Source organism: Populus nigra, chromosome 10 (assembly GCF_951802175.1).
Source record: "Populus nigra chromosome 10, ddPopNigr1.1, whole genome shotgun sequence".
NCBI classification, from domain to species: Eukaryota; Viridiplantae; Streptophyta; class Magnoliopsida; order Malpighiales; family Salicaceae; genus Populus; species Populus nigra.
Window position 1 is genome coordinate 6,092,643 of NC_084861.1, and position 26,266 is coordinate 6,118,908.

General features: G+C 37.9%; 4 protein-coding genes and 1 long non-coding RNA gene across 9 annotated transcripts; 2 read left to right on the top strand and 3 right to left on the bottom strand.

Annotated features, from left to right (window-relative positions):
- Nucleotides 1-13: 13 nt before the first annotated feature.
- LOC133705469 (photosystem II D1 precursor processing protein PSB27-H2, chloroplastic-like) lies at nucleotides 14-1,334 on the top strand. 2 transcript variants are annotated; one of them, XM_062130706.1, is made up of 4 exons: nucleotides 14-151; nucleotides 290-411; nucleotides 524-918; nucleotides 992-1,334. In XM_062130706.1, the coding sequence occupies exons 2-4, from the start codon at nucleotides 330-332 to the stop codon at nucleotides 1,127-1,129; spliced, it is 615 nt and encodes a 204-aa protein (XP_061986690.1). In that variant the 5' UTR covers nucleotides 14-151; nucleotides 290-329; the 3' UTR covers nucleotides 1,130-1,334. The 2 variants fall into 2 exon arrangements, with proteins under 2 accessions (XP_061986690.1, XP_061986689.1); XM_062130705.1 differs by having other exon boundaries at nucleotides 50-199.
- A 331-nt stretch (nucleotides 1,335-1,665) lies between these two features.
- LOC133705944 (uncharacterized) lies at nucleotides 1,666-5,909 on the bottom strand. Of its 2 annotated transcripts, none has more exons than XR_009844367.1 (7): nucleotides 5,701-5,909; nucleotides 4,417-4,491; nucleotides 4,262-4,333; nucleotides 4,123-4,162; nucleotides 2,965-3,074; nucleotides 2,308-2,376; nucleotides 1,666-2,156 (listed from the first exon to the last, which is right to left on the bottom strand). It is a non-coding gene; the product is annotated as an uncharacterized LOC133705944 (long non-coding RNA). The 2 variants fall into 2 exon arrangements; XR_009844368.1 differs by lacking the exon at nucleotides 5,701-5,909 and adding an exon at nucleotides 5,401-5,449.
- Nucleotides 5,910-6,679: 770 nt separating this feature from the next.
- LOC133705943 (uncharacterized) lies at nucleotides 6,680-16,548 on the bottom strand. 2 transcript variants are annotated; one of them, XM_062131401.1, is made up of 8 exons: nucleotides 13,802-16,548; nucleotides 12,838-12,970; nucleotides 12,643-12,731; nucleotides 11,637-11,875; nucleotides 9,355-9,441; nucleotides 8,861-8,960; nucleotides 8,513-8,723; nucleotides 6,680-8,431 (listed from the first exon to the last, which is right to left on the bottom strand). In XM_062131401.1, the coding sequence occupies exons 1-8, from the start codon at nucleotides 16,076-16,078 to the stop codon at nucleotides 7,221-7,223; spliced, it is 4,347 nt and encodes a 1,448-aa protein (XP_061987385.1). In that variant the 5' UTR covers nucleotides 16,079-16,548; the 3' UTR covers nucleotides 6,680-7,220. The 2 variants fall into 2 exon arrangements, with proteins under 2 accessions (XP_061987385.1, XP_061987384.1); XM_062131400.1 differs by having other exon boundaries at nucleotides 8,507-8,723.
- Nucleotides 16,549-20,227: 3,679 nt separating this feature from the next.
- Nucleotides 20,228-23,442, bottom strand: LOC133704139 (small ribosomal subunit protein eS24z-like). Of its 2 annotated transcripts, XM_062128897.1 has the most exons (6): nucleotides 23,206-23,442; nucleotides 23,065-23,106; nucleotides 22,810-22,980; nucleotides 21,063-21,149; nucleotides 20,922-20,961; nucleotides 20,228-20,513 (listed from the first exon to the last, which is right to left on the bottom strand). In XM_062128897.1, exons 1-5 carry the CDS (start codon nucleotides 23,275-23,277, stop codon nucleotides 20,929-20,931), a joined length of 405 nt encoding a protein of 134 aa, XP_061984881.1. In that variant the 5' UTR covers nucleotides 23,278-23,442; the 3' UTR covers nucleotides 20,228-20,513; nucleotides 20,922-20,928. The 2 variants fall into 2 exon arrangements, with proteins under 2 accessions (XP_061984881.1, XP_061984880.1); XM_062128896.1 differs by lacking the exon at nucleotides 20,228-20,513 and having other exon boundaries at nucleotides 20,590-20,961; nucleotides 23,206-23,440.
- Nucleotides 23,443-24,026: 584 nt separating this feature from the next.
- Nucleotides 24,027-26,266, top strand: LOC133705235 (uncharacterized). The gene is made up of 6 exons (XM_062130372.1): nucleotides 24,027-24,341; nucleotides 24,544-24,646; nucleotides 24,762-24,817; nucleotides 25,013-25,102; nucleotides 25,935-26,045; nucleotides 26,165-26,266. Exons 1-6 carry the CDS (start codon nucleotides 24,027-24,029, stop codon nucleotides 26,264-26,266), a joined length of 777 nt encoding a protein of 258 aa, XP_061986356.1.

Genomic DNA, 26,266 nt, shown 5'->3' on the forward strand with positions numbered 1-26,266 from the left:
AACTGCACGTCGTTCAGTTTTTTACGGAACGACACGTCACCTCGACGTTTTAAGGTGTCTTCTGGATAAATTCAACAACTAGTGAAAGACCGTTCTTTATAAGGAGGAAAGGATTGAAAGCGAAGTGTGTGTGGAAGGGAAGGAATCAAGGGTAAAACCACCTACAACTCTGCATCCAATTCTAGCTGGGGTTGTGTGGGTATGCATGTTTTATTTTGTTTCTCCTTTTTCGTTTTTGGTTTTCCTCTGAACTCGTTAATCTCCATAGTAAATGCTTGTTGGTTTGTAGGATGCCGCGGATTTAGCTTGGTTGAGTTACAGGAACAAGAATGGCTGTGCTTCTTGGAGCTAAAATATGCTCATTTGTCACTTTCAAGACAATGAACAGAACCTCTAAACCTGATATGGACTGTAAGCAACAACTTTAATTCCCTCCCTGTATTCTTTCTTTCGTAAATCAGTATTGACAACGGCGCACCATTCACCAACCTTGTTTCTTGATGGTTTCAATGCAACATTACAGACAAACTGAATTCTAGGTGTAATGCTGTTCTATCATCTCAAGCTGCTTTGCCAAGTCGTCGACATGTCTTGGTCTTTAGCGCTTCATTTGTTACAGTTCTGACCTTAAATTGCTTTCTTACACCATTACAAGCACGGGCCAAAGAGGAAGAAAAGGACGACGGAGTCGCTGGGGCCATTAAATCATTGTTTGATCCTAATGAGAAAACAAAATCTGGGAAATTGTTGCCAAAGGCATACTTAAAGGCAGCAAGAGAAGTTGTGAAGAACCTCCGCGAGTCACTCAAGGAAGATACCAAGGATATTGCCAAGTTTAGACGGACTGCAGATGCAGCAAAGGAGTCCATCCGGGAATACCTGGGCAGTTGGAGGGGACAAGAAAAGGTAGTTCGTGAGGTACGCACCTTCAACTCGTTACCATCGTTTGAAGAGTTGTTTCAATCTGCCACTTTTTACTTTCTTGTTGCAGGAATCATATGTAGAATTAGAGAAGGCAATTAGGTCTTTGGCCAGTTTCTATTCGAGGGCTGGTCCATCTGCACAACTCCCGGAAGAGGTTAGATCAGAGATATTGAATGATTTGAATACCGCTGAAGAATTTTTGTAGAGTGATCAGATGCACATCAGCTAAATGGCCTCGAACCCAACTCTGGATGGGAAATTCAGGCTGTGCTCTCTATTTGCAATCACGTCTATTTCCTTTGAAATATGAACAGAAAAACTACTGTTACATGCTGTGAAATTCTTAGCTATCATTTTTGAGTTCATGCAATCAGGATAATTACAAGGTTGGTTGGTTTGTTTGTTTTTCATTTTAGCATCCATCCAAGAAAGCAGGATGGTTTAAGCAAATTCCGCAACTGCTTTCCCTTTCTTTTATGAATCACATCTCTGGCATTACATATCCAATACAATATTCGTTGGCTGTGAAAATTTCACTCCACCAGAAAATAAAAGGTCGGGCAGCATTCAACGCTTATGCATTGAGCAAATTCGGGGGAACCAAAATCTCACCCCATGGACTAATGCATATTGATTTTCTTTCCAAATTGAATGAGATTGACATGATTTAGGCATATGAATCCCAAAACAAAAGCATTGTAAATTATAAATATGAGAAGTAATAAAAAGGAGGGGTTAGCATTTGCCAATTCATTCTCATATAAATCACAAAACCATTAGAATCTGCACTTGGAAAGCAACACATTTCATTCCGCTTGAAAAGATTGTAGTAAAGAAGTGTAGGGGAATTTCATATGACTAGAGAAAGGTACTGAATCCGACAAATAGAAAAAATCACTCAAGTGCCTAGTCTAAACCACAGTGGAACAACTTGGCAATCACTAGAAATCAAGTCACCAAAGGCCACGGTTCAAGAGATCTCGGTGTACATTTCCCAGAGGACACCACCAAGAAGCTTCAATAAAGTGACAGGTGAGAACGGACAAATAACTACGAGCTCAAAAGTTTGTTCTTGACAAATACACATCTTCCCTGCTGCTCCCTCCTTTTCCCTACGCCACGAGTAAAACAACGTTTGGAATACAAAAACATCAATTCATTACGAGTTCAAAATACAACTAACCATACGAGCAATAGCCTATCCTTCACAGCATCCATGTCCCCATATTGGACTGCATCAGCAAGAACAGTAACTTAATCACTTTCGGTTTATCATATAAATAAATGGCGCTCAACTGATTATCATAACGACAAACTAGTAGAGATCACAAACATGGATCTCATGGAGGATGCTTGAAGACAATGCATCCAAAGTCACATCACCTTCGAATTTAAACCATCATTCTTAAAGTAATAATGAATCATCACGATCTCGATAGAACCCCCTTTGAGCTGCACATAACAAATCAGACGTGCTTTAACGTTTTCATTGCAAGAAGTATTATGTGGAATAAGCAAGAAAACCTTCTAATGCTAAAGAACTCTACAACATGCCATGAAAATTGGCTTCCTAATGGATAGTGAACATGCTAAAAAGGTAAGAAAAGGAAAATGCAAACAAGTGATAGGAAATGATTTGTAAGGTGCTACCAGCCAATCTAAGAAATCTTGCTGAAGTAATTTAACAAAAATTATGGTTTCTTAGCTGCAAAAACTTTGATGCAATGATTTGCTCATGAAGAACTGAAGAAGAATCTTATAATAAGGGGACAAGTCACAAAATCACATATCAGGTTGAAAAAGGAGAAATGATGTCAAAGCAGGAACTTTTTGAGATCCACAAAGTAGAAGCATACCGTACTCTTTCGTTAATGTAGCGACAAGATGAAAGGAAAAAAAAAAGGAATCGAAACTGGTGCAGTGCAATACACTTATACGACTATTTCTCAGCTTTAAATCAACTTCAAAATTTGGAGTATGTTTACAAGGGGAGATGCTTTCAATGCCAGTGTAGTCACAGCTGAAGAGGAGAAATCAAACCTTGGCACAGTCCCGAGGCGACGTGGGTCATATTCTGTTGCTTGTCGAAGAGCCCTGGCAAAAGCTTTGAAGGTTGCCTCAATAACATGATGAGAATTTCTTCCAGCAAGCTGTGGTCCACATTGGAACATTCTTTTATAAATATAAATCTGACAGCAAACGGGATTAGAAAAGCTAGCTAGCTAATCAATACAAGGAAAAATGCAAATTATAAAATTAAAAGGGAAAGATTGTACAAAAAATAACAAGCAAGCCAACTTCTAAAAGATTGAAGATTGCAACAAAGTTCATGGAAAACCTCCAGTACTACCATTGTACCATCAACTTGGTACATCTCTACACCAGAATGTGATGTGTATTCAATTTGCCATATCATATAAGTAACGAAACCATAAAATCAACATATAATGTTTCAATTACATGAGTAAATGTTAGGACCAATATCTGCCACTCTTTCTACATTTTATGCTTTAATGGATCCAAATTAAACTTGAGGAAAACCTACGTTTAATTCTAATGCAGCCCTTCCACCAAAAGGAGATCTACTCCTATCACATCCTTATCCCTTGCTAATTCTTCGAAGGATTCTGATCAGCTTTGTTACGTATCTTGGGTTCTCTTCAAGGAATCTAAACCATTCTTGTCCATAAACTGTACTTTGAACCACTTCTGGGTTTGTCTGTTGACTCTAGCCATTGATCTCATCATGTTCTTTTGATGCTTAAAGGGTAAAAACAGGCCATAATTAAAACATAAACGGATGGCTTTGAAGAGAGGAGTGAAAAAATCATTTTGTTTTTATAAAATCTAGAAAAGATGAGAAACAAAATATATTAGAGAGAGCACAAGTGAAGTATCAAAAGACTTTATCATGCGAATGTTAAACTTACATAAAATTAGTTGAAAAAATGGAGAAGTGACAGGGTTTAGGGTGGAAGTGTACCAAGTTAACTGTGCAACAGGAGCTCTGGAGTTTTTCTTCTTGTTTTTTTTCTTTTTCTTTTTCAAAGGCTATAATGAGAGAATATTAATAATCTAATTACAAAGATAGTGAAGACTGTTTGCATGGACAGTCAATAGCACAGGAATGCTTCAGGCTAAATTGAAAAATTTAAGCATTACATTATAGTGTTATCTGCCAAATGTGTAGCGTCATACCAGAAGTATTCACCAATGACTGGAAAAAGTGTTCCACCAGCTAAAAACAGATATTTAAAATTAATCATGAATATCATTGACCATTTAATCTTAGAAAATGGAAAATTTTGAAAAAAGAAACAAGGAGAAAGGTGTTCACCTATCAAAATGATAGACCAGGTTAGAAATTCCAAGGTGTGAACTTTATCCGCATCAAATTGTCTTCTTGAAGCTTTGACCAATATCCAAGAGTTGGCAACAGGCAAAAGAACATGAAATCATTGTTGCAGAAGTGAAGAAAGTAAAGTGGAGCACCTGAGTATCATGTGATCCAAATCTCTGAGTAGGAACTTGCAAATCATAACCTAAATATGGTCGGCCAGACAAATCCTGAAAGGAAATAAAACTGAATTCAATACAAATATGCATAACTTAAAAAAAAAAAGCATGATATGATGGGAAGCTAATCCTTCTTCTTAAGTAAATACAGGCTATACAGCTATATGATTTACATGCACTAAGATTTTAGTCTCGACTTCCATGATGCCTCTGCAACCTCTAAGTCCATTTCATAAATAAAAAGCATTATGATCATGGAACTGAATCTCTGATGTTGCTCTTCTCCACCTTCAAATGAGCAATGCCAAGCAAAGTGGCAGGTGATGCAACTGTGCAATTCCTATGAAGAAGTTGCACACACAAATCACGACCACTTAACCACAAGCACGGGTGTTCAGCGTGCACAATGACAATGACAAAGTCACATCACCCACAATTGTGATGGCTATGTCACTACCAACCCAGCAACCCCATATCACATGCATACAAAAAAATTTCATCATACAACTAAATCAGTGGTGGCATCAAGCAATGCCCATGCATTTTGCACAGAAGTATACGAGTCTACATGGTCATGCTATAAGGCACTCAACAAGCATGGTGACACAAATTATGTTTAGGTATCTCTCTTCCAAACTTCCACCCAGCCCCACCCTTAGTGACCTCATAACGTGTTAGTCCATCTCACACTTTAAAAGCATCATAACGATGCCATTCTTCTTCATTTTCCAAAACAAGCAATCTTAAGCAAAGTCGCAAGGGATTCAAATGTGCAATCTTCACCATGCTTATTGCATATGCGTGAGCGAAGATCACATGCTCATGGACTAGGTGTTTGTCTGCCTTAGAGGGTAGCGGTACAGGTAGAGGTGTAAGCTTTTAGAGAGGTGGAAAAGGAGGAGTTTTTTTCATTAATAGCTGCATGGAGATATTTATATGATAACTAAGCGCATAATTTACCAAGGAAACATGTATTAATGCCTCATCAAGAGGAGCTGAGAAGTCGCCAAACGGATTAATTCCTTTCCTATCCCCAAGCGCTTGCAGCAAAGCCTGCAGAGGCAAATTTTACATATTGCCTCCCATTCATTTCCCAGAAATATAAACTCGCATATACAAAAGAAAAGGAAAAAAAAAAGAAAAAGAGCTGATGATTCATGCTTAATTTTACAATTACAAGTTTCAAATAAAAAAGAGAGACTAAAAAAAGAACAGTGACAGGGGGGGGGGAGAGAGACTAAAAAAAGAACAGTGACATACAGTTCCAATAGCAAGAGCAACATCTTCGTTAGTGTGATGATCATCAATGTGAATATCGCCGGTTGCCCTCACATGCACATCAAAAAGCCCGTGCGAAGAAAGTTGCTAAGAACACAAACCAACTAAATAATTATAAGAAAATAAAAAACTATAAATAGTAAAATCCAAATTTCCAAATGAAGAAAGGCAAAAAAGAAAGATAACTAATATCTAACATGTGATCAAGAAAGGGAATGCCAGTAGTAGAATCAGCAATTCCAGTCCCATCCAAGTTAAACTTGACTGAAACATTCGTTTCATTAGTGACTCTCTTCGCTTCCCCAATCCGAGCACTTGCTGCTGAACACCACCCAAAAAAAAAAAAAACCAAATTTGGCAAAATATTGTGGAAAGAAACTGATGAAAATAGAGTTGTTAATAATGTAGAGATTTGTACGGGATTCGATTGGAGAAGAGGTGGTTAGAGAGGAACGGTAGGCCTGAAGTGGTTTTGAGGTTGTAGTAGTAATAGTAGTATGAGAATCCATTAGCAAAGGAGTCGAAGAAAAGGAGTGGGGGCAATTTTCTTTGGAGATGACGAGGGACCGCCACCACCTCCATTCCACTCGTTTCCAGCCCTTTTCTCAACTTCATTAACAAGTCGCCCACATGAAGGCACCAGAACCTGTAACGGCGTCGTTTTTAATGGCAGCCTTTTTCACTCTTGCTAATTTTCCTGCTTAAATTGATAAATTATAAATAAAAGTACGGTGTTTTTAAACATTTCCCGCCCAAAAATAACCTCACCTAGTCACCTGCTCCACACAGAGCACTACTACCAATCAGAAGCTGAGTACGAACTTCGGGAGCTTAGTTTCTGTAAAGACCCATCTAATGAGAAGTGAATAGTATGATATTTTTCAAACTCAATGGAGAAGGGCAGCTCGCAAATGACATAAAATTTATGAATCAAGTGCAGGCATCATGGGAAACGGAGGAATGAGGAGAAAAAAACAGAGGATAAGTTATAATTACATGGAAAAATAGAGTTCAAAATCTTTCTCCAACCGCCTACGTCATGTGTCAAGATGTTGCCATATGAAAATGAAATAATACAAGACTTCGTAAGAAACTCGGAATTTGGATCTCGGCAGATTCAGATATGTACACTGCATTGCATCAATACGTTGATCATCAACACTTGAACATCTCCACATATCTGCCACCAGCCTCCATCATTGCCTGCGGTTCACGACAGTAGATTCTCCTCCAGCGTCGAGCGGATATGACACCTGATAATTCCATCGAGAGATCGAATTGCAACTCTTTGGTATCAAAATTTATCTTGGTGCTTGCCATAGTACAAACTGAATCTTGAAAATCATCCTAAGAAATGGTATCGGCGCTGATTGCAACGATTGATGGTGCTTCTTTATGCCAAAACAGTGCCCTAACAATCACGAACCAGTTGGAGCATTCCAAGTTCCGCATGAAAGTTGAGCACAGAAACACATAGCAGGAATTCTGTGGAAGTGTTAGTGTCAGATAGAGCCAGATTCGATTTTCCCTTCACTTGCATCAATCACAGAACTCTCCTCCGGCACATGCAATGCAGCTCCTCCACAATACATTGCATCAGAAACAGCCTCTGGAACCACGTCTAATTTGATTCCCCTCTCATGGCCAATTTCACTATTTGGGTTGGACTCGATTTGCATGTTATTCTCCTCGGCACCACTGAATCCAGAAACAGATACACCTGAAATTTCATTAACCTTCTCAACAAAGTTTTCTTCAGTTGTCTTCTCTATGGAAGGGACAGCTTCAAGAGATACCATATCGACACTTCCTGTAGGAATATCACCCAAATCACCATCATTACAAGCCACGTTATTGTTTACAACTGAGGAATCTGATAGGGGCATAGTTTCCATCTTCAGTGTTATTTCCACAAACTTTTCCTCTGATTGAGAATCAGCACATCCACTCTCTTCTACTGAATTTGAAACTTTAAGTTCCCCAGACACAGACTCATTCAGATTCAATGAATGAAATAGATTAATTCCATCCACTTTACAAGATAGATCACTGTCTTTGGCAGGAGAACCCATTTCAGATTTATTTTCCTCTCGACTGTCACCACTCACGTTCAAGATTGTTATAGAAGCAGACCCAAGTATCTTGCCCTCTGATTCAGAATCAGCAGATGAAGTCCCATCAAAAGGTGCTGCATCTTTAAGTTCACAAGAAGCATCTAAAGAACCACTCATCACCGAGGCATCGCCTAGGGAAGCACCTGGAAGTTGGGTATCTGTATCCTTAGCTGCCACATCTCCCTTGAAACAAGTCAGAGAGGTATCTTCAACAGGAGAATTGGATTTGGATTTAACCATCTCATGTACATCATGAGTTGTGTAAGAGACACATTCACTTTTCTTATCCACAGCAGATTGAACCAACTTGTCCTCTGATTTAGAATTTGTCTGTATGGTTTCCTCCTTGAGTGGCACTGCACTTTGAAGTCCATGAGACACATCCAAAGAACTATTCATAGTAGAGATATTGTTCGAGGAAACATCAGGGCATTGGGAATCAGAACTAGCACTAGCCACTTCATTTTTCCTAATCGAACATTCCAAACCACTATTATCACAATCATGAGCATCATGCCCAGCTGGAGAATCTGCATCAGATTTATTTACTACAGTTTTAATATATTCACTGTCTTCTTCGAACTCCATCTGGTTTGCACCTGTTGAAAATGTAGATCAATACAACAGAACATAAATATAAAGTTAAAAAGAGAAAATTGAACAAAGCATCTGACCAAAACCTATGCTGGTACTCCTCTTTCCATCAATATTTTCTTGCCTGAGCTCCTTCTGGAACATATCTATACCAGGGAACACCAACATATTCATAGACTTCAATTCTTGCTTGAGTAATTCATCAAGAGTAGTGAAACCAAAAACCTCTGTCCATGTATGCATGAGTTCAGAAATTGCAGGGATAATCAGTTTCTCAACCTTCAGAGAGCATAGTGTCTGAGAAGAAAAAATAAAATTAATTGGATTATCAACAGATAGCAGGGAAAAAACAAATCAAAGGCAAGACAAATAAGAACTTGTAGTTTCAATGGTTTAAATATGTAAATACTAGCAAAACAGTTCTTATTCCTTACCGATTCAATAGCATAGAAAAGCCGACGGCACATCCCTTGACGCCTGTACATATGGCGAGTTCCAATAAATGGCATTTCTGCCAACCGAGTTCCGTGGAACCTAACCAACCAGGACGGTGCCATTATCAGAATTCAACTGAAGCAAATCTACACTCAAACACACACACAGCAAAGTTGTATTCAAACTGAACACGATGTCCTCCATACCAAAACCTAACTTGGTAAAACATACAGGTATTTGCTACATTAAATGACAGGGGAACCAAAAATGTATAGACAATAGACTCGCAGAGTTATCTATAACAAGAAATTAATAAAAGACAACAGTCTTAAGAAGAGAATGACTCCTGCATAACATGTGATCATTATTTTCCAAACAAGAAGATCTGATTCCAGGAATTGCAGTCACTCACTTTTTAAAAGAATCTAGAAAACTCCATTCAAAAGTTAGAGATTGCACTAGGAATAGCAAGCAAATGACCATAGATTAGAACCTGATGGATGCAGTAGATATTATTTCATCACCCCTTTCCAGAATAACAGCATAAAAGCCACCAAAATTCAGCCGGTTAAAGTTTGATCTGAAAAAGATAATGACAATTAAGGAATGGCAGAAAAATTAAGAACTCGTCATATAACAAAGCCATGCAGCATGCTTACAAAAAAGAAAGAATCAAGGCACATGAACTTTTATCCAGAAGAAGAGGAGGAGGAGGAGGATGCTTCCAAGTTAACCAAAGATGTTTGTTGGACTCTCAACAATTTATACACTCAGGCATATATATTCATAAAGTCGCACGGTCATGATCCTGATGGACAAACAGAAAAAAGAGAAAATATCTCATACAAGTTCTAAGCAATTAGGAACTCGAACAATCAGCAAAGCTTTAGCAACCTCCAGGAAAAAAGAAAGAAAGAAAGAAAAACACAGGGTCACTGAAGCAGTCATACCAATAACAATATGAAGAGACATTGGCACCACAAAGTAACAAGAGCTAATGGGTCACACAGAGCAGTCTCAAATCAATGTATTGCTATTAAACCAGAGACACAAAAGCACATATATGTTGGCGCCCAATTTGAGAGAATGGTGTGAAGATGGCTAGACCATGCTCAACAATTGAAATAACCTGTGCTTTCTACATGGGCATAAAACATGTGTAGATGATTCATGCACAAGTTGCCTTCCTCATGATTCTCTCTTCAACAAGAGCTGCACAGTGACAGATAGCAAGACAAGGAAGCTTATCCATTCCATTGGTTACTCCCCCATATCTTGGGCAAATTAAGCAAAGGTTCAGCATATCCCTGGCCACTACCAGATAACTCTAGTCTAGCACTGTGATCCTGGACGACTCCACTTTCATTATAGAAGCATTAACCCACCTCTCATAATGTCACTTGAGGATATCACTCAGGCATGTGATCGAGTAGATGCACTGCACCAGCATTAATCCAGTAATGCAAAGGCAGTTTGAGCGGCTAAGAAAGATTTCAAAATCCCAAGCCCCTCCCCCTCCTTTTTTCCTCATTAGCAGCTGTACGTTTTCTTTTTGCCAGCCCCTTGTTACCCTCATGAGAGTCACAGATGCCTAAGAATTTTGTGCTCCCCTATTAATGATCTATTCTTACATGGAGAACTCTTGCACCAGATTTTTAACATAATTCATACTATGAGGTAATTTCTAGCTAGAATGTAATTCCATCTGGTTGACTTAGGTTATAAGGAAATATGAACTGTGTGGCATTATTATAAGACTAGACTGATATTTAGATGCCCTGTGCCTGGTGAGTAAAAAAGAGAGACTATGCCGAAATCCAAGGGGGAAAAGGTGGCTTGGATTAAAGACATGAGACATAACTGGGATTGACATAACTGCCACCAGCTACTGGGATCAGTCTTAAAAAGAGCCACATGGTGAGCCAAGTATAAAGGCTCGAATTATTTTTTCTGTGGAAGTTAAGACTTGAACTAATTCCAATTCTACTAGTGTGTATGCATGCATCTGCCCGAGCAAATCTCAGCTTGCTGCTATTAACAAGACAAGCATACAGGTTCAGTACTTTTTAAGTTCGTTTAGAAGGTGTTTTGCTCCAGATTGGATTGAGTGAGCTGGGAAACCAAAAAACACCAAGTGATCGAGCCAAAAAAGATCCACGAAAAATCCTCTACATCAGACATGCAACTTGTAGCATCTGTGCTCTTATGGTCTAAGCTTAGCAAATTACCACCTCGTACAAAGGTGCATCTGATGGTTCATTCTATGCAAAGGTATACACAACTTGAATATGCAAGGAAGTTTAATCTCCTTGTTGACATACACATACTTCTTCCTAACAATTGGCAATGCAAATCACATTAAAAACTTCATAAGATAATATCTAACAGCAAAGTGATTCCATTAAAAAAAATGTAAGTTATAGTACTTAACAGCTAGATACTTTGAAACTGAGCATTCATATCCAAGAAGTTATTTATGTTAAATGAAAACACAACTTTAACGCTGTTGATCGACTTCATCATAAACCAGAAGAGAATTGCAGCAAAATCCAAAACACTGCATTCAACAAAAACTGCCTCAAGACCAAACCAATTGTCAGTAATTATGCACAAACAAGTTTTCTGAGTGTATATTATTTTAACCCATAAATGCTTCATGCATCCATGCTCACAAATGTATGCGATAATATAGCCACAATTTTCAATCAAAGTAGAATGTCTAAAGAATGTCTTTAGACATTCATTCCATGTTATTTGAGAATTGAGAATGCTTACCCACAGTTGTAGAGAACATTCTGAATTAAATTGATCCCACTCCTCCTATCAACAACTGGCAAAAAGCACTCGTCCATGACAGACAAAGAAACAGCCAGCTTCGAATTGCACTCCACCCTTTGTGGAAGTCCTTGGAGAGAGGCGTCAGAATCTGCATCTACTCTATGAATTAGAGACCATGAAAACCCAGCATCTAGTTCATGTTTGACCCCAAGATACTTCTGCAACTGTTCAAAGAGCTGTACAAGCAATAAAAGGATTCATCAATATAGTGCATCTTTTGCAAATATAGATGAAAACAATGTAGCAAAGACCAACCAGCAAGAGAAAAAAAAGTGTCACCGACTAACAAAACCAGATGTATTTTATGGATTAAAAACTAATAAAAAGATATCCCTAGATCTAAGATCTTAAAATGCATAAGCTACAGAAAGATTCAAAGAAAGGTTTCTGGTTTTAAAGGAAGAGTAATGCTTCCATAAAACATTTTTAAAAGTTTTACTAGAAATATGAAATTTCTTATGCAACAGAATCTAATTTCCAAAACAACAAATGCTCTAGACCAAGCTTAGACCTGGAAGGCAGTATGCTACAGGATACTGGATTACCAACACCAAATCCATCGTGTGATGACACAAAAATCATGTGCTACCCTTTGAAATAGACAAAGCAAAAGGGAAAAGGAATTGGAAAGCTAAGAACTCAATAGCTTCCTGATTTAGCATTGGTATTAACCAATGCCTTGATACAGTTGCTGAAATAGTGAAGCCAAAAATCTTAGACTCATAAAATTACAAATGTTTCACAAAGCTAAAAAACCTAATAACCATTACTCTGCAAAATCATGAAATTAAAAGGTTTTGCGCAAAATATTAAATTATGATCCTCATAGAGTCTAAAGTATACAAGTAAGACTAACTCAATCAAAATCACGAAATTAAAATATTAAAATCATGGAAATTGCTGAAAAGGATAGCTAAAATTCACAAAACCCCTGAAAAATTACCTCTCCGCATTTCTTCTCACAAAACCTAGCGACTGGACTGTTGGTGTCAATGGAAAGAGCATCAAACTCCTGTGTGCATGAACTGTGATCTACAGAGACATGCAAAGTTAATGTCAATGAAAACAGAACAATAGTGCGAACAAAGATATGCATAGAAGCAGAAGATTTCAAACCAAAGAAGAACAGGACAGGTACATTTTTTTACACACAGACTACAGGTGAGAAGCTTGGAGACTGTTGTATCATCTCCCTGGGCATTTTTATCACTCGCTATCCCACAGAATTTGCAAGTACAGTTTGGACAATGCCAATCACCTGGGGGAAGCATCTGCAATGAGAAGATAAATATGAGTATTTTGAATGCCAAGGCCAAAACAAATGGAGGAAAGCAAAGCTACTAAGCACAATTATTAAACAAAAATGCTAGCGTAGCCAATAAATTCCTGTGTTATTAGCAAGTGGATTAAACTTGCCCCCTACTTTTAAGGTGCAAGTTGAACCCAACCCCAAAAAAGAAAACCAAATGCTCGATGAGTGTTTTAATCAGAATATCATTTGGAGTGTGTAATAATCAACCTTAACATTCATTATGTGCAAGTATTTTTCCAGTGTCAACCATCTAGTAAGATGGTTTACCTTTGTTGGGATTGTCCCAAATGAGCAACCAAAATGGTTCATGTGAATTCAACCAAGCTCGCATGCAAGTGGCAGATCTAGGACCGGGTTGTGAGATAACAAATAGGTGGATTTCTTAAATTCCATTATTCCCAAGTGGAGTGATATATTCCATCTATGAAAATGCAAAATCCAAGCATCTGTAAAGTTTCTACCATCAAAAAACATGTATCGTTATTCTTTCTGTCCAACCAAACTATAACCTGTATGATGTGGTGGAGCCAAGGGGACCATTTATAGGGCACAATTACTAAGCATACTTGTGGGTAATTCAACATAAGAGGACGCAAAAGACACACACACACGCACATATTCTGCCAGTATTATTGTATCCAACTCCAGCCATTTACTTCTCCCATCCTTTTGTTCCCATACCATTCAAGACTACGGGATGGAAAAAGAGGCCACATGGGAACATCAGGAGAAAACAGGAGACACCAACATGATCACAAAGTCAAAGTAAAGAACATGCCACTACACATACCTTTATATCTAAGCAGCTCTGATGAAATGTTGATGGACAGCCATCACAACACATCAAATCTCCACCATCTCCACAGAGGCCACATGTATCATCATTTGGATCGTTACCATCAATGTCTACAGCTTGAAAACCAAGGCGTTTAACTGATTCCTGCCTATTCCATGCTTCAATCTGGCAGTCCAAAAGAGAAACACCAGAGTCTAGATATATATTTTGAAATGGCTGGCGCAGTTTGCTCCCTGCATGGATCTCAAACTTCGATACTGTGAGGATTTTGCTGCAGCAACCACAATGAATTCCATCTCTTGTAAGCCACCCTTCCAGCATCACTTTTGTTCGTCGACGATTCATGTAGCACACCTTTTCACTCAACTGCACAGTTCCACAGTCAATCAACCAGGAGAGGAGTGTCCGTTTCCCCGAATATGGAACAAATCCATCACCATCCAGCAATGTGCCCTCATTAGAATTCCGTACCAACAACATACATCTGCCCAGTTTTCTACTTTTACTTCCCAGAAGAGAATTGGACCCAGATGATGGTTTCTCAGTGCCGTCGTGTAAATGATGCGTGGAACTCTCACTTATTGAGTTTATACTGACAGAACCATTGCCACTAGTTCTGCTCTTCAATGACTTTCCAACCTGCTTTACAAAGGAGCTTAGTTTCTCTTCACGGCTACCGCTGTCCAGGCTCTCCTCATCATACCTGGTAATTGACTTTCTTACAGTAGTTTCTCTTGCATCCTCACTGTCGCTGACATCTCTTTTCTTCCTTTTCAATTCTTTCTCAATCTTCTTTTTTGTCTTCCTTGTTAGTTGGCTGAGCACGTCATTTGATAAAGGCGTAAAAGGAGAACCATCACCTCTGGATCTTGCCTCAACCTCATCTAATTGCTTTAGAAGGGCATCATATGCCTTGATTATGGACCAGTAAGCTGTTCCAGTAGGATTTATATAAACTGCATCGAGATAGTCTCTGTTCCTTCTAGGCCTGTAGTCTATTGTCCAGCCTGAATTCAGAAGCATCTCCCTTATCCGTTCTCGCAACTTCTGTTTTTCCGTGCCACTACCTCGCTTAACTTTTCCTTCTTTGATTCTAGTTTCTGAGTGCTGGTTGTAAGGGGTTTTTTCACCTTCGCTGCTTGTCCCCTGCTTGTCCCCTGCTTTTTTGCCTTCGTGCTTTGGTCCCAGCTTTAAAGATGCATCACTGTCATCAGAATCCATGTCAAGGTCCTTGCTTTTCTTTGTTGCCAATGGTGTCTTCATAGGATTGTGAGCTTCAACTTTCTTTGGTCCCAACTTCAACAATGTCTCACTGTCTTCTGAATTCCTATCACTGACTTTACCATTCTTAGTTGACACCGATTTCTTCATATTCATTGCATTCTTCTCTGTCCTAGAAACTGAACCAGCTTTATCAAGGCTTTTAGGATCAGAGTAGACAGGAGGACGAATTAGAACATTCTTCTTCACAGATTCCTCTGCTCTCAAAACCTTTCTATTTCCCTCAGCTTCCAAAAGATCATAACTATTCAAATACCCACCAACCTTCTTTTTCTTGTTGACCATCACCTTTAAAACACCATTTTTCCCCTGAACCCGAATGGGTTCATCAGAATCATAACTATCCCTCAAAAACGACAAAGATGACCGAGCTCCAACCATATCACCTCCCTGACTTGGCCCACTTGACCTCTCAAAATATGAACTCTTTCTTCTATCAATAACAGCATGCCTGCTGGAGCCTGACTCATATTCCCTTGCAATGCCACTTCTCCCTGGCATCATCGGCCTGAAATACCCCCTCCCTTCAATTCCACCATCATCAAACTGCTGCCTCCTCGACATTTCCAAGCCATTCCCATCATACTCATCAAACCCAAACATATCCAACTTATTCCTCTTCCTTTCACTCAAATCCCCCCCATTCCTACCAATCAAACCAACCTCGTTACGCTTAATATCCTCCCCTCTGCTTCTCTTCCTGCCAATATAACTCTCTTCATAACCACTCAAACCATTACATGCCCTCGATGTTTCAGGGCCTACCCTTCTACGCGGTGGCATTAACAACTCGTCACTAGACCCTGAGTCACTGTATTCCACCCTAAGCCTCTTTTTCTCTTTCTTTGACTCAAAAACCTTGTGTGAACCAGAAGACCCCGCACCTCCCACACCATCATTACCTTTCTTTCTCACAATCAAACAACCTGAAGAACTCCTATTCTTCACTATATACCCAGATGGGTCACCAGATCTCCTTCCCTCTTCCATAAAGACAAAAAAAAAACACCCAAAAACCCTAACTTTTCAAAATTCCCTTCAAAATCATCTCAAAATACAAAATATTTCCAATAGGAACAGATTTTATCGTCTAAATCTATCTCAAATCACAATATCAAAGTAAACGCCACCAGATCTGATGCCACTAACTATAGAAAGAAGTCGAGGATTTGGGTTTTCAGCGTTATTATCAAGAAAAAGAATAGTAGTACCTTGCCGGATTCTGTAAATTTGGAATCTAAAAGCGGTGCATCACCGTTTGCTGACGTTACTTTCCGATGAAGAAAGCAATGGAGAGGGGGTATTTTTTTTTAATTTTATTTTAAGGAAGTAGGAGTAGCCTGTCTAAAATTATAAGCAAAGAAGCCAGTAAGCCATTAGCTTCCCTGTTACTGTTATGTCATTTCTTTTTCTTTCTGTTTCTATTTCCTTTTTTCTTTATTCTCTCTTGGTCTAATTTTCTCTTTATTGCATGCATGTATGACTATTTTCCAGTTTTCCCTCCAATTCTCCCTGTGGCGTCACCAATCTTATTTTGGCAGGTGGAATGGTGCCCGGGCTTCTTATGACGTGGCAAGATCATAGCGGGATGACTCAGATGGTGGTCCTCTTGTTAGATAGGTGACGTAGAATTGCGAGGTCGAGCGCGTGGGGAGCAGGAGGGACGACAGTAGATTGGGTGGATTATAGGTGGAGAACCTGGATTTTGGTTCCCTTTGATGAGATCAGGCTGTTCCGGTTTAATTTTTATAATTAGCTCTTATAGTAACACCTAACAACCACAACAACGTTGTTGAGAATATATGTTTTTTACAACGTATGAAAAATATAATATACACTTGAATTGTTAAAATAAATTATAAAATCATTAAAAAATAAATCCATGCATGATTTATACACACAATAAATAATTTCATCAATAAAAATCATTTAAGATTATTTTCGATGAAATTTAGACAATAACACAAAACATATAATTTTACGAGTTAATTTTACAAACAATAAACTACATAATGCATAGGAGGCTTTTTTTTCTTCTTGGTTTGCTTCTAGTGGAATAGTACCTCCCAGGTTGATTTCATTCATTCCCATTTAATTAACGACTCGATAAAAAAAAATTAAAAAAAAAAAGGCTAACAAGATAATTTCTACTGCTATTTTGCCGCAAAAGTTTGAATCTCGAAAAAAAAAAAGGAACGAATTATCTGAACATCAATAGCTTGTCAAGACTTGATCTCCAAAAGGATGTAAAAGCGACGTTGAAAATGCTTTGAACATAAAAAAAATTAAAAAAGGCCGTGTGAACTTGGGAATGTATCTTCTTCTTTTTTTCTCTCTCCCCCTAAAACCTCTCTTTTCACTGCGAGTCCAGATCTGATTTAATATTGAATTGGATAAATTTGATAATTAACACACACAAAAACTTTGATGAATTGACATGAAAACAAAAGGTTTCTCTGTAAAATAAAATGGTGCTGGTTCCATGAGCACAGTAAAATCGTTGTTGCCCTTTAAAATAGCAATATTTAGTAAATATTACATTTCTAAAGCGCGTCATGGTCACACCATGCTGTTTTTAACTCAGTTGATCGGTCAATCTGTATTAACCAGTGAAATTAGTTAATTGGTTCCAAAAATAATAAGAAAAATCTCAAAACTATCAAAACCAAGGAATTTGTGAGATTTTTAATATCTAAAGATCTGACGGTTTGTGTAGCGCTATAGTAGCTAATATAAGGAAAACTGCCTCTGAAAACTCTTGTGAAAATTCAAGTGCAATCCAACTGTTGAATCGAAAGTTATGATCCTTTTGAGTTGTCATTTTAGTTTGATGCAATCAGACCTCCTCTTGAGCCTAATCTCATCTCACTAGTCCATAAATACACCTGCCAGCAATCAATATAATCTGTATGTGGCATATCCTTATTCAGTTATGGCAGACTCATAACTCAAAATCACCATATCATGTGAACAATAACTTTTAAATATTTTAATTGTTGTATATTTTTGAGTTTGCAAGTTTGACAAATGTATTTTTAATTCGTAAAACATATTTGAAATTTTTTTTTTATAAAATTATAATTTTTGTATGTAACAGTTAACTAATCAATATAACTAGATCCAACCAGTCGACTAGTTGAAGTGGAAGATTAGAGTCTGACTTTAGATTACGTTCTATCATGTTATAACGCATGTCCAAGCACATTATAATTTGATTTTTCTTTTTTCTTTTTTTTTTCACATGCCACCAATCCGTTGGCTTGGAACACACTTTCTAACACACTACAATAGTATTTGTTTGTAAAATATACAACTGAATATACCTTAAAAAAAATATAATATTTGTTTTTTAATGAAATATATGGTGTGCGGTGCGTGTATGTATAATTTAGGATGTTCGGGTTAGCTTACACGGGTCCATTAAACATCCTGCAAGCCCAGCAAGCATGTAAAACACCGCGGAGATGACATATATGCAAAGAGAGAATCGAACCCAAATATAGAAAAAGAAAACAAGTCCCTTTCCTCGTTAGACCATGACCTCAATTGCAGTATATTTTCTTTTTTTAATTTAATATGGATATCCGAGTCAGCTTTCGTGTATCTCGACTAATTCCACGGGCCTTGAAGTTAACGACCATGTAAGTCTCAGTGGTCATTATATGAGCAACTACATGGCTCGAATTTGAGACCACAGAGAAAACAAACCTCTTAGTCTCAAACTCTTACTACTGAACCAACACTTTAAATAACCACATCCTAGCTAGAGAACTCAACCTTGTTTTGTGTAAAAATTAATGATATTTTACATGGAAAAATACCTCAATATGAAAGGGGAAAATCATAGAATCAAAATCCACTAGAAAAACTTTTATTATTAGAACAACGGGATCTCAAAATGATCTCATCAGTATAATATTGAAAAGTAACCAACTATATTTTTTTTCTCAGTCAAGCTCCGTAAGTCATTATTCAACAAGTTGAACACTTGCTTAAACTCAAAACTCTCTTGGACTCCATTGTCCTTTGCTCTCGCTTTTTTCTCCTTTATATCTCACTTTCTGCAATATAAAAACTCACGAAGCATTTACTGCCATAAACATGCAAGACTTTCGATTTCTTTTCTAATAAAAGGTGCACCAACGCGCGTCCACCTTAATAAGTTTTTTTAAAAGTGCTATTATAACTATTTTTAAAAATATTTTTTTTGAAAATATATTAAAATAATATTTTTTATTTTTAAATTTTTTTTAATAGCACATTCAAATAATATAAAAATATTACAGAAATATTAATTTTTAAAAATTAAATTTTTTATAAACACTTTTAAAATATAAAAATATGAATGTGTGCGCTGAGCTTTTATTTTCATTTTCACATTCACATATTCCAGTCAAAGATTTCGATCCTTGCCTGCAAAAGGAATAGTCCACTCTTCATTTTGGAAGAGTGATGTGGAGCCTATGTCTAGTCTTTTTTTTTTTTTTGTTTTCCATGGGCGTCACCTGACAAGAACGAATACTATGAAGAATTATTACGAGTAATAGATTATGTTCAATAATCTCATGCCTTGCTATAACTCTTGTGTTATCTGTAATTTATGATGGTGAAATTGCCAGTTTTACCAGAGTAATCTGATGCTGGTGCGGGCCCCTGCCCCGCCAGCATACCCCGTGCGCGCCTTACTTACATGGTTGCTTTCTAGGCAATATTCTAACAGTGTAAAGTCCAAGTTCTTTCACAATCGACTCTCACACTCAGATACCATGTACAAGGAAAAACAATTGCACTTCAAAAGGGCCACCAACATCATCACTGGACGCTAGAACTTGTGTGTTAATTGTGCCTTTTCTGTTCAAGAGGCTTCTGAAGTGCTGTGGTGTAGCTCAAAGAAAAATGAAGGGTCATTCTCATGTTTTAAAGCTACTATTGCACGTTCATCGGATAGAATATAGATGGAGCGGTTGTGAATTTGTGGGTTTTGGAGATTAAGTTTTTTTCTTCGGTTTGGGATGTTGATGGTAAAGATGTGAGATCGGCGATGGGAGGGCCGGAGAGAGAAGGAAGGAGATTGGTGACGGGAGAGGGAGAAGGAGGAAAAAAGGGGAGGAATTTTCGAGATAGTCAACGCTCAAGATCGAAATAGAAACGCGCCGAAATGATCGATTGAGATATCAATTACAGCTCATGCTTAAGTTTTACACCTGATTGTCATTTGCTAAAGTCAATTTTTTCCAGCTACTGATGTCGCATGGAGGCACTGAAAACTAGTATTCACCATGCAGCACCAATGCCATCCAGTTATATCGCCGGGTAATACGTTTGCATCCAGACTATCCACGCTCACAACAGGTGAAAAATTCAGAATAGAATTTAACGCTCAGGCCATGACCCTTTTCCCCTTGAAGAAACTGACAGTCAACTTCTGTTGCAGTAAAATTGAGGTCAGGACTAACACAGCGTTACAATCAAGAATTGCTTGTAGAAACTAACAAGAAATCTTGGAAAACAAAAATATTCATAATCCTGTATAGGGCATAAGAATTCCAAAAGAGTGAAGAGTGAAGCGAGAACAATTTGCATTAGCAGCATCAGGACCACCCAAAACAACATCACCAACGCAAAATTGTCAAACAATCTCACCTCAACAAATGATTCCTCGGATATTAAACCTCTATACGGGCATGTTCAGACACCTGGCAAAAATAACTAAAGCGTCCCAAAACAAAAAAAAACTTTGCAAAACTTCATTGGAGGATTGGTAGATAAAATGCAAGAAGGAAACATCCAGGTTCCCAGTCGTATTAGTGTGATGGGTAGGTAGCTCACTCACTTAGATCTCACTTCTTCTTTGCAGCATCTCCAGCCTTAGTCTTTACATAGAAGAAACATGTTCAGGATCAATAGTTTGGATGTGGAGGCTAGAAAAATCAAATAATAAGGAATGGGAGCCAAAGAAAACTTGCTAAATTACCTTCTTTACACCTCGAACTTTCTTGGCCCTATTCTTCCTTTCCTTTAGTTGCTTCCTTGATTTTTCCACCTTGGTGGCTAGTCCATTCTATCATAAAAACAAGCAATTATTCAGCATAAAACACAAAAAACCCAGGCACTAGAGTACTCAGTATACACTAACAAAATCATGTTGAACTTCAGAAAACTAAATCAGTTTCTTGTTTCACCAATACATGTGGTGGTCATATGGCAAATATGGTTCCAGATCAAAGAGCTAATAGCTAGCATATATCCTAAACTGTAGATGTTTGTGAGGCTTAACAATAAAAGCAGACATAATTATTCTAACAAATACACCAAAGCAGTGCACAAATAGAGTCTGCATTGTCTGAACATAAAAATTCAGATACTAGTCTCAAGAAGAGTAAAAAAGGCATTCAACATCTTCATACTGTAGCTTGTCTATATCAGCTTCCATTGCATTGGCAAAAAAGATATTCTCTTCACCTTGAATAGTTTTTAGCGGTACCAAATTCCTTGTTATTGATCCAGAATCAATTCAGTCAAATTTGAATTGTAGCAAGAAAAATGTTAAACATATAAGCTGTAAGCAAATGTTGAATCTGTTTTGTCTTTGAACATAATAAAAAACCTTTATAATGCAGGTTTCAGATGCTTTTGTGAGACAAGTCTAAAGAAGAATAAAAAATGCATCCAGCATCATCATACAACAGTTTGTCAATATTAGCTCACCTCAGCTCCAAACTCCCCAGCTCATTAACATAAGGAAAAAGGAGAGCATTTGAACTCTAAATCAATAACACAGGAGATGACTTTCCAAAAAATTGACAAGTTAATGATCCAACCAGCAAGCAAAGTACTTCTATAGCAGCTAACTTCTGTCGTCTCTCAATTACGTGAAGACTAGATGGAAATGTAGAGTGACACATTATCCATAACCCCTCAAACCATCTTACCAATTAAAACTAATGCTATCCTAGGATCACAAATTCATTTGCATTTCTGCATTCAAAACTGGAGACAATACTCTCCGTGAATAATGTGCAAAAGGCTATAGAAAGAAGTGATACATATAGGCTCTCGGAATTCTATTTGAAAGTTAAGAGAAACTGAAAGGTGTGTTTTAAGGTATTGGCTAGAAAATTCCCAGGCTACTTCCATACATACCACATGGATGTAAAGAAGAGCTGATTTGACCAAAGTGCTTATATGACTGGAGAAATAGTTGATGCAAGGAAAGTTATTGCGAAAAAAATCGAGTAGCTTGGATCATGAAAAGGTTTTGATATGTTTATAGTTTAATAAGCATCCTGAAGGGTTCTGAAAATGTCTATCCTACACTAGGTTTTGTTCTTTGTTTGCACTATGAGTAGGCTACCCGCACACATGATTCTATTTATAATCTGAATTAACAGAATAGGTTTGTTCATTCACAGAGAAATTTCAAGCTAGCAAAAACCAAAAAGTCCACATAATCAGAAATCAAGCAAAGGGTTAGATAATCACATTTTCTTTTAATCAAATAATGCTCAAAAAATCTATCAGCAGGTATTATTTTGCCCATTCTTTCCTTGAATTAACTATTAGTCTCACTAACATATTGAGTGTTATGCATACGCATTGCAGCTGCATAAAGATGATTCGACACTAACAAAGGAACAAGACATTCAACAAATGCACTAAATGTAAGCAGATGATGAACATTCTAGAGCAGTAGCAGGGGAGTTAAGCAGATTGGCAGTTACCCTGATTAGCCTGTACTTGGGCTCGTACTTCTTGGCGCTCTCAACAGAGTCATAAATCAGCCCAAACCCAGTTGATTTCCCACCTCCAAAATGAGTACGGAACTTGAACACAAAAATCGAATTCAGGTCTTTCACTTCATATAAACTTCCCAACTTCTCTTTCAATTCAGCCTTCATAATATCCCATTATCAGATACCAAAAATCACAGGAAAAAAAAAGCAGTTAAGAACATGAAAAAAAAACTAACCACATACCTTAGAAACATTAGCTCTCCCAGGATGCAAGACGTCAATGATCTGTTTCAAAAACCATGGTTAGTTTATAGAATGTATTATTCTAGAAACCAAACAACCTAAAAAGGAACAAAGAAAGGAAACTGAAGAGATGGAACTCACAAACTGCTTCCTAGAAAGAAGCCTGTTTGTCATAAACTTTCTTGTTCTAATAGTCACAGCCTTGTCTGCCATGGTTGTCTGTGACTAATAGGCTTCTTCTCTCCTTGACGACGCTGATAGGCTTTGATTCGGACGGAGGCTGCCTTTGGGCAAGGAGTGGAAGATGAAGGTATTATTATTAGGGTTTTATGCAGTAACAGAATGAAGCAGTTTGGGTTCTGTTTGGCTCTCGGTGGTTGTACGCTCCAGTGTGTGATTAGATCTAACCGGCTCCAGCTCGTGATATCTAATCAAAGGACATGGGCCTGCAAAAAAGACTCGCCTAATACGGGCCTGAGTTCAGGTCAAATGTAACTTTCCAGTCCATCCACAACAACATCAGATAGATTACATGTCTGAATTGATAAACGGTCCAGATTCATGGGTTCATAATAGATGGGACCAATTGTTAGTTGACACGCCCGCACCTGATTGAACTTGGCATACTTCCCCAGTTCCAAAAGCTACAACTCTAACTAACTAGCAACTATAGGGCGAAGCGAAACCGTTACGTATATAGTCCAATACCAACCCCCTTTCCCCTACTAACTTTCTTTATTCTCGTAATTCTATCCATAATAAAAATAAAAAACTCGTAATCTCTCCAAAACCCACAGGAAAAAAGAAGAAGAATCTTTAAAAGCCTAACATAATTCATACATATAGACAAGCAGAGCACAATGACATCAACGATCAAGTTTAGTAGACCACCAATTCTTGCGTTTCTTTTGCTTCTCTTAATGTCCTCCTTGTATATATCTTTGGCCCCCTATTGTGGTTCAATGGGTGGCTCCTCTGGAGAAAGTTCTCCCGTCTCTTCAGGCGGTGGCTCTTCTTTCTCCTCCGGCGGAAGAGGCTCCTCTTCCTGGGACTATATAGACTCTGGGGGAAGTAGAGGGCAGGGAGGAGGACGGAGAGGCAGCAAAGTAGATGTTATAATATTCGTTACCAGCGTCGTGATCTTAGTTTTATTCTGTGCCGGTTTTATGATTGCCTTCTGCTGCTCTGAAAACGAAAAAGATCGGAAAAGGAAAAAATCAGAACAGTACAGGAGAGAGCCAATAAAATCAGAACAGTACACGCTTATAATGGTTCAGGTACACTCTGAATATCGGATAGTGATAGTGTTTTGGTTTCTTTAACAGAACAAAGATTCAAATCAAATCAACTGTCCTTTTGGTTTCTAAACAAAGGACTCCTGCTTTCATTTGTAAAAGAAGGAATCTGATGCAGTAAAGAAATCAATACCCAAAACATGCTAGAGCTAGTTTATAGTTCTTTGCAATCCTGACATGGTAGGTGGGCCTAATGGGCACGGCTCTTTCACTTCAAAACGAGCTCAATGAAATTTCCAGCACTGCAAACACTTCTACAGCGAGGGGATGGCACCGCATACTGACAAGTGAGTTATGATCAGGACTTTCCTTGTATCTTTTTTGGAACATTATATTTATGATTTGTTTTTTACTCCGTGGCATTCAACTAATGCCGTGTCTCTTTTTCAACTATGGATTCAGAAACAGTGTCGGCGCTTCTACGATATCCAGAATACATGATCTCTGGCTTTTCATCGGTATGTCAAACCTATTTTATTCTGTAAATGATTTCGGCCCCTCTATTTACTGCATACCTATGAAATAGTCACTGCCTTATGTTTAAGCAATCAATAGAAGCTGTAGCTGACCACTAATCTTTGTTTATCTTCATTTCTTCTTAAAAATCATATAACGATTGAACGTTTTTATGTGCCCCACAAATTTTCTAATAGGTAGAAAAGTATAGTACCACTGGAGTATTGCTAATGAGGTTCAAGCAGCTCTCGAGTGAAGAAAACGAGAAGTGTCATGCAGGATCACTGGTAAATTTCAACAACGTCAATATACAAAGAGAAGGCGTTCCTGGAAAAAATTACGAAGTAGTAAGTTCATCTGTTTCAAGTACTTCCTCTGACAAATCGATTACTTTTCTTGTTTGTTTTGACATACTGAGCTAACTATTTGTTCGTAATACTTTATCCTTTTCAAAGTACTACACATGTCTACTAAATACTCTTTAGGATGACTTTGGATTGATCAATTGGAGCAGCATACGCTTCTGAACGTTAGAGTTTTTTCGTTTTTTTTAGTAGCACATGGTCACCAAACCCCTAGATGCAAATTCTACAAAAGGAATATGATCACAGAACACTGCTACAGGGGCAAACTCTCCTTTTCTTTCATTTTCTTATTGTTACTGAATCTACTTTAAGTGGTTATTTAATTGATCAAGGAAGTTCCGTATCACGAATATTGTTAACTTGAAGATAGCCTTCGCTGTAGCTTCAAATGAAACAAAAACATGTATAAACCAGACATTATTTGATGCTCCGAAATGTCTGCTGAATCTCTCCTTTTTTAAACTATCATTGGTAAACATTAGACTATCTGCATCTAGATCTTCTTATGGTGAAATCTTCTGCGTCCTCCTTCAAATGGAATTAAAATGATGTTGTGAGAAAAATAAGGGGATATTTGTTATCCAAGAAAGAAGTGATGCGTAAGCTGGACAGAAGCTAATACTAGTTGTTTATTCTTGTCTTTAGATGGCTCCTACTTGTTAACTTGACCTCTTGCAGAACGTATTTTGAAAGTCTGAAGTATCTGTATTTTTTATTATTCTACCCATACTTTTCTCCTGACACCCGTTCACAGGTGACAATCCTGGTGGCTGCTAACAGCATGTATAAAGTTCCTGCTATTAGAAGCACAGAGGACATCAAAGGTGCCTTGCTATCTTTGAATGTTGACGCACAAGAACTTGAGGTGATAACAATGACATCCTAAATATTTTATTATCCACTATATAATACTTTTCAGTTTGGGCCTCCTGTTGATCCTATAAGTACATTGTATCTGATATACATTGCCATTGTTCTATATAGGCTGTAGAGGTGCTCTGGACTCCGCAGGCTGAGAATGAAACATTGTCTGAGCAGGGATTTATCCAAAACTACCCACGTTTGAGGCCGGATTTTATGACCTGA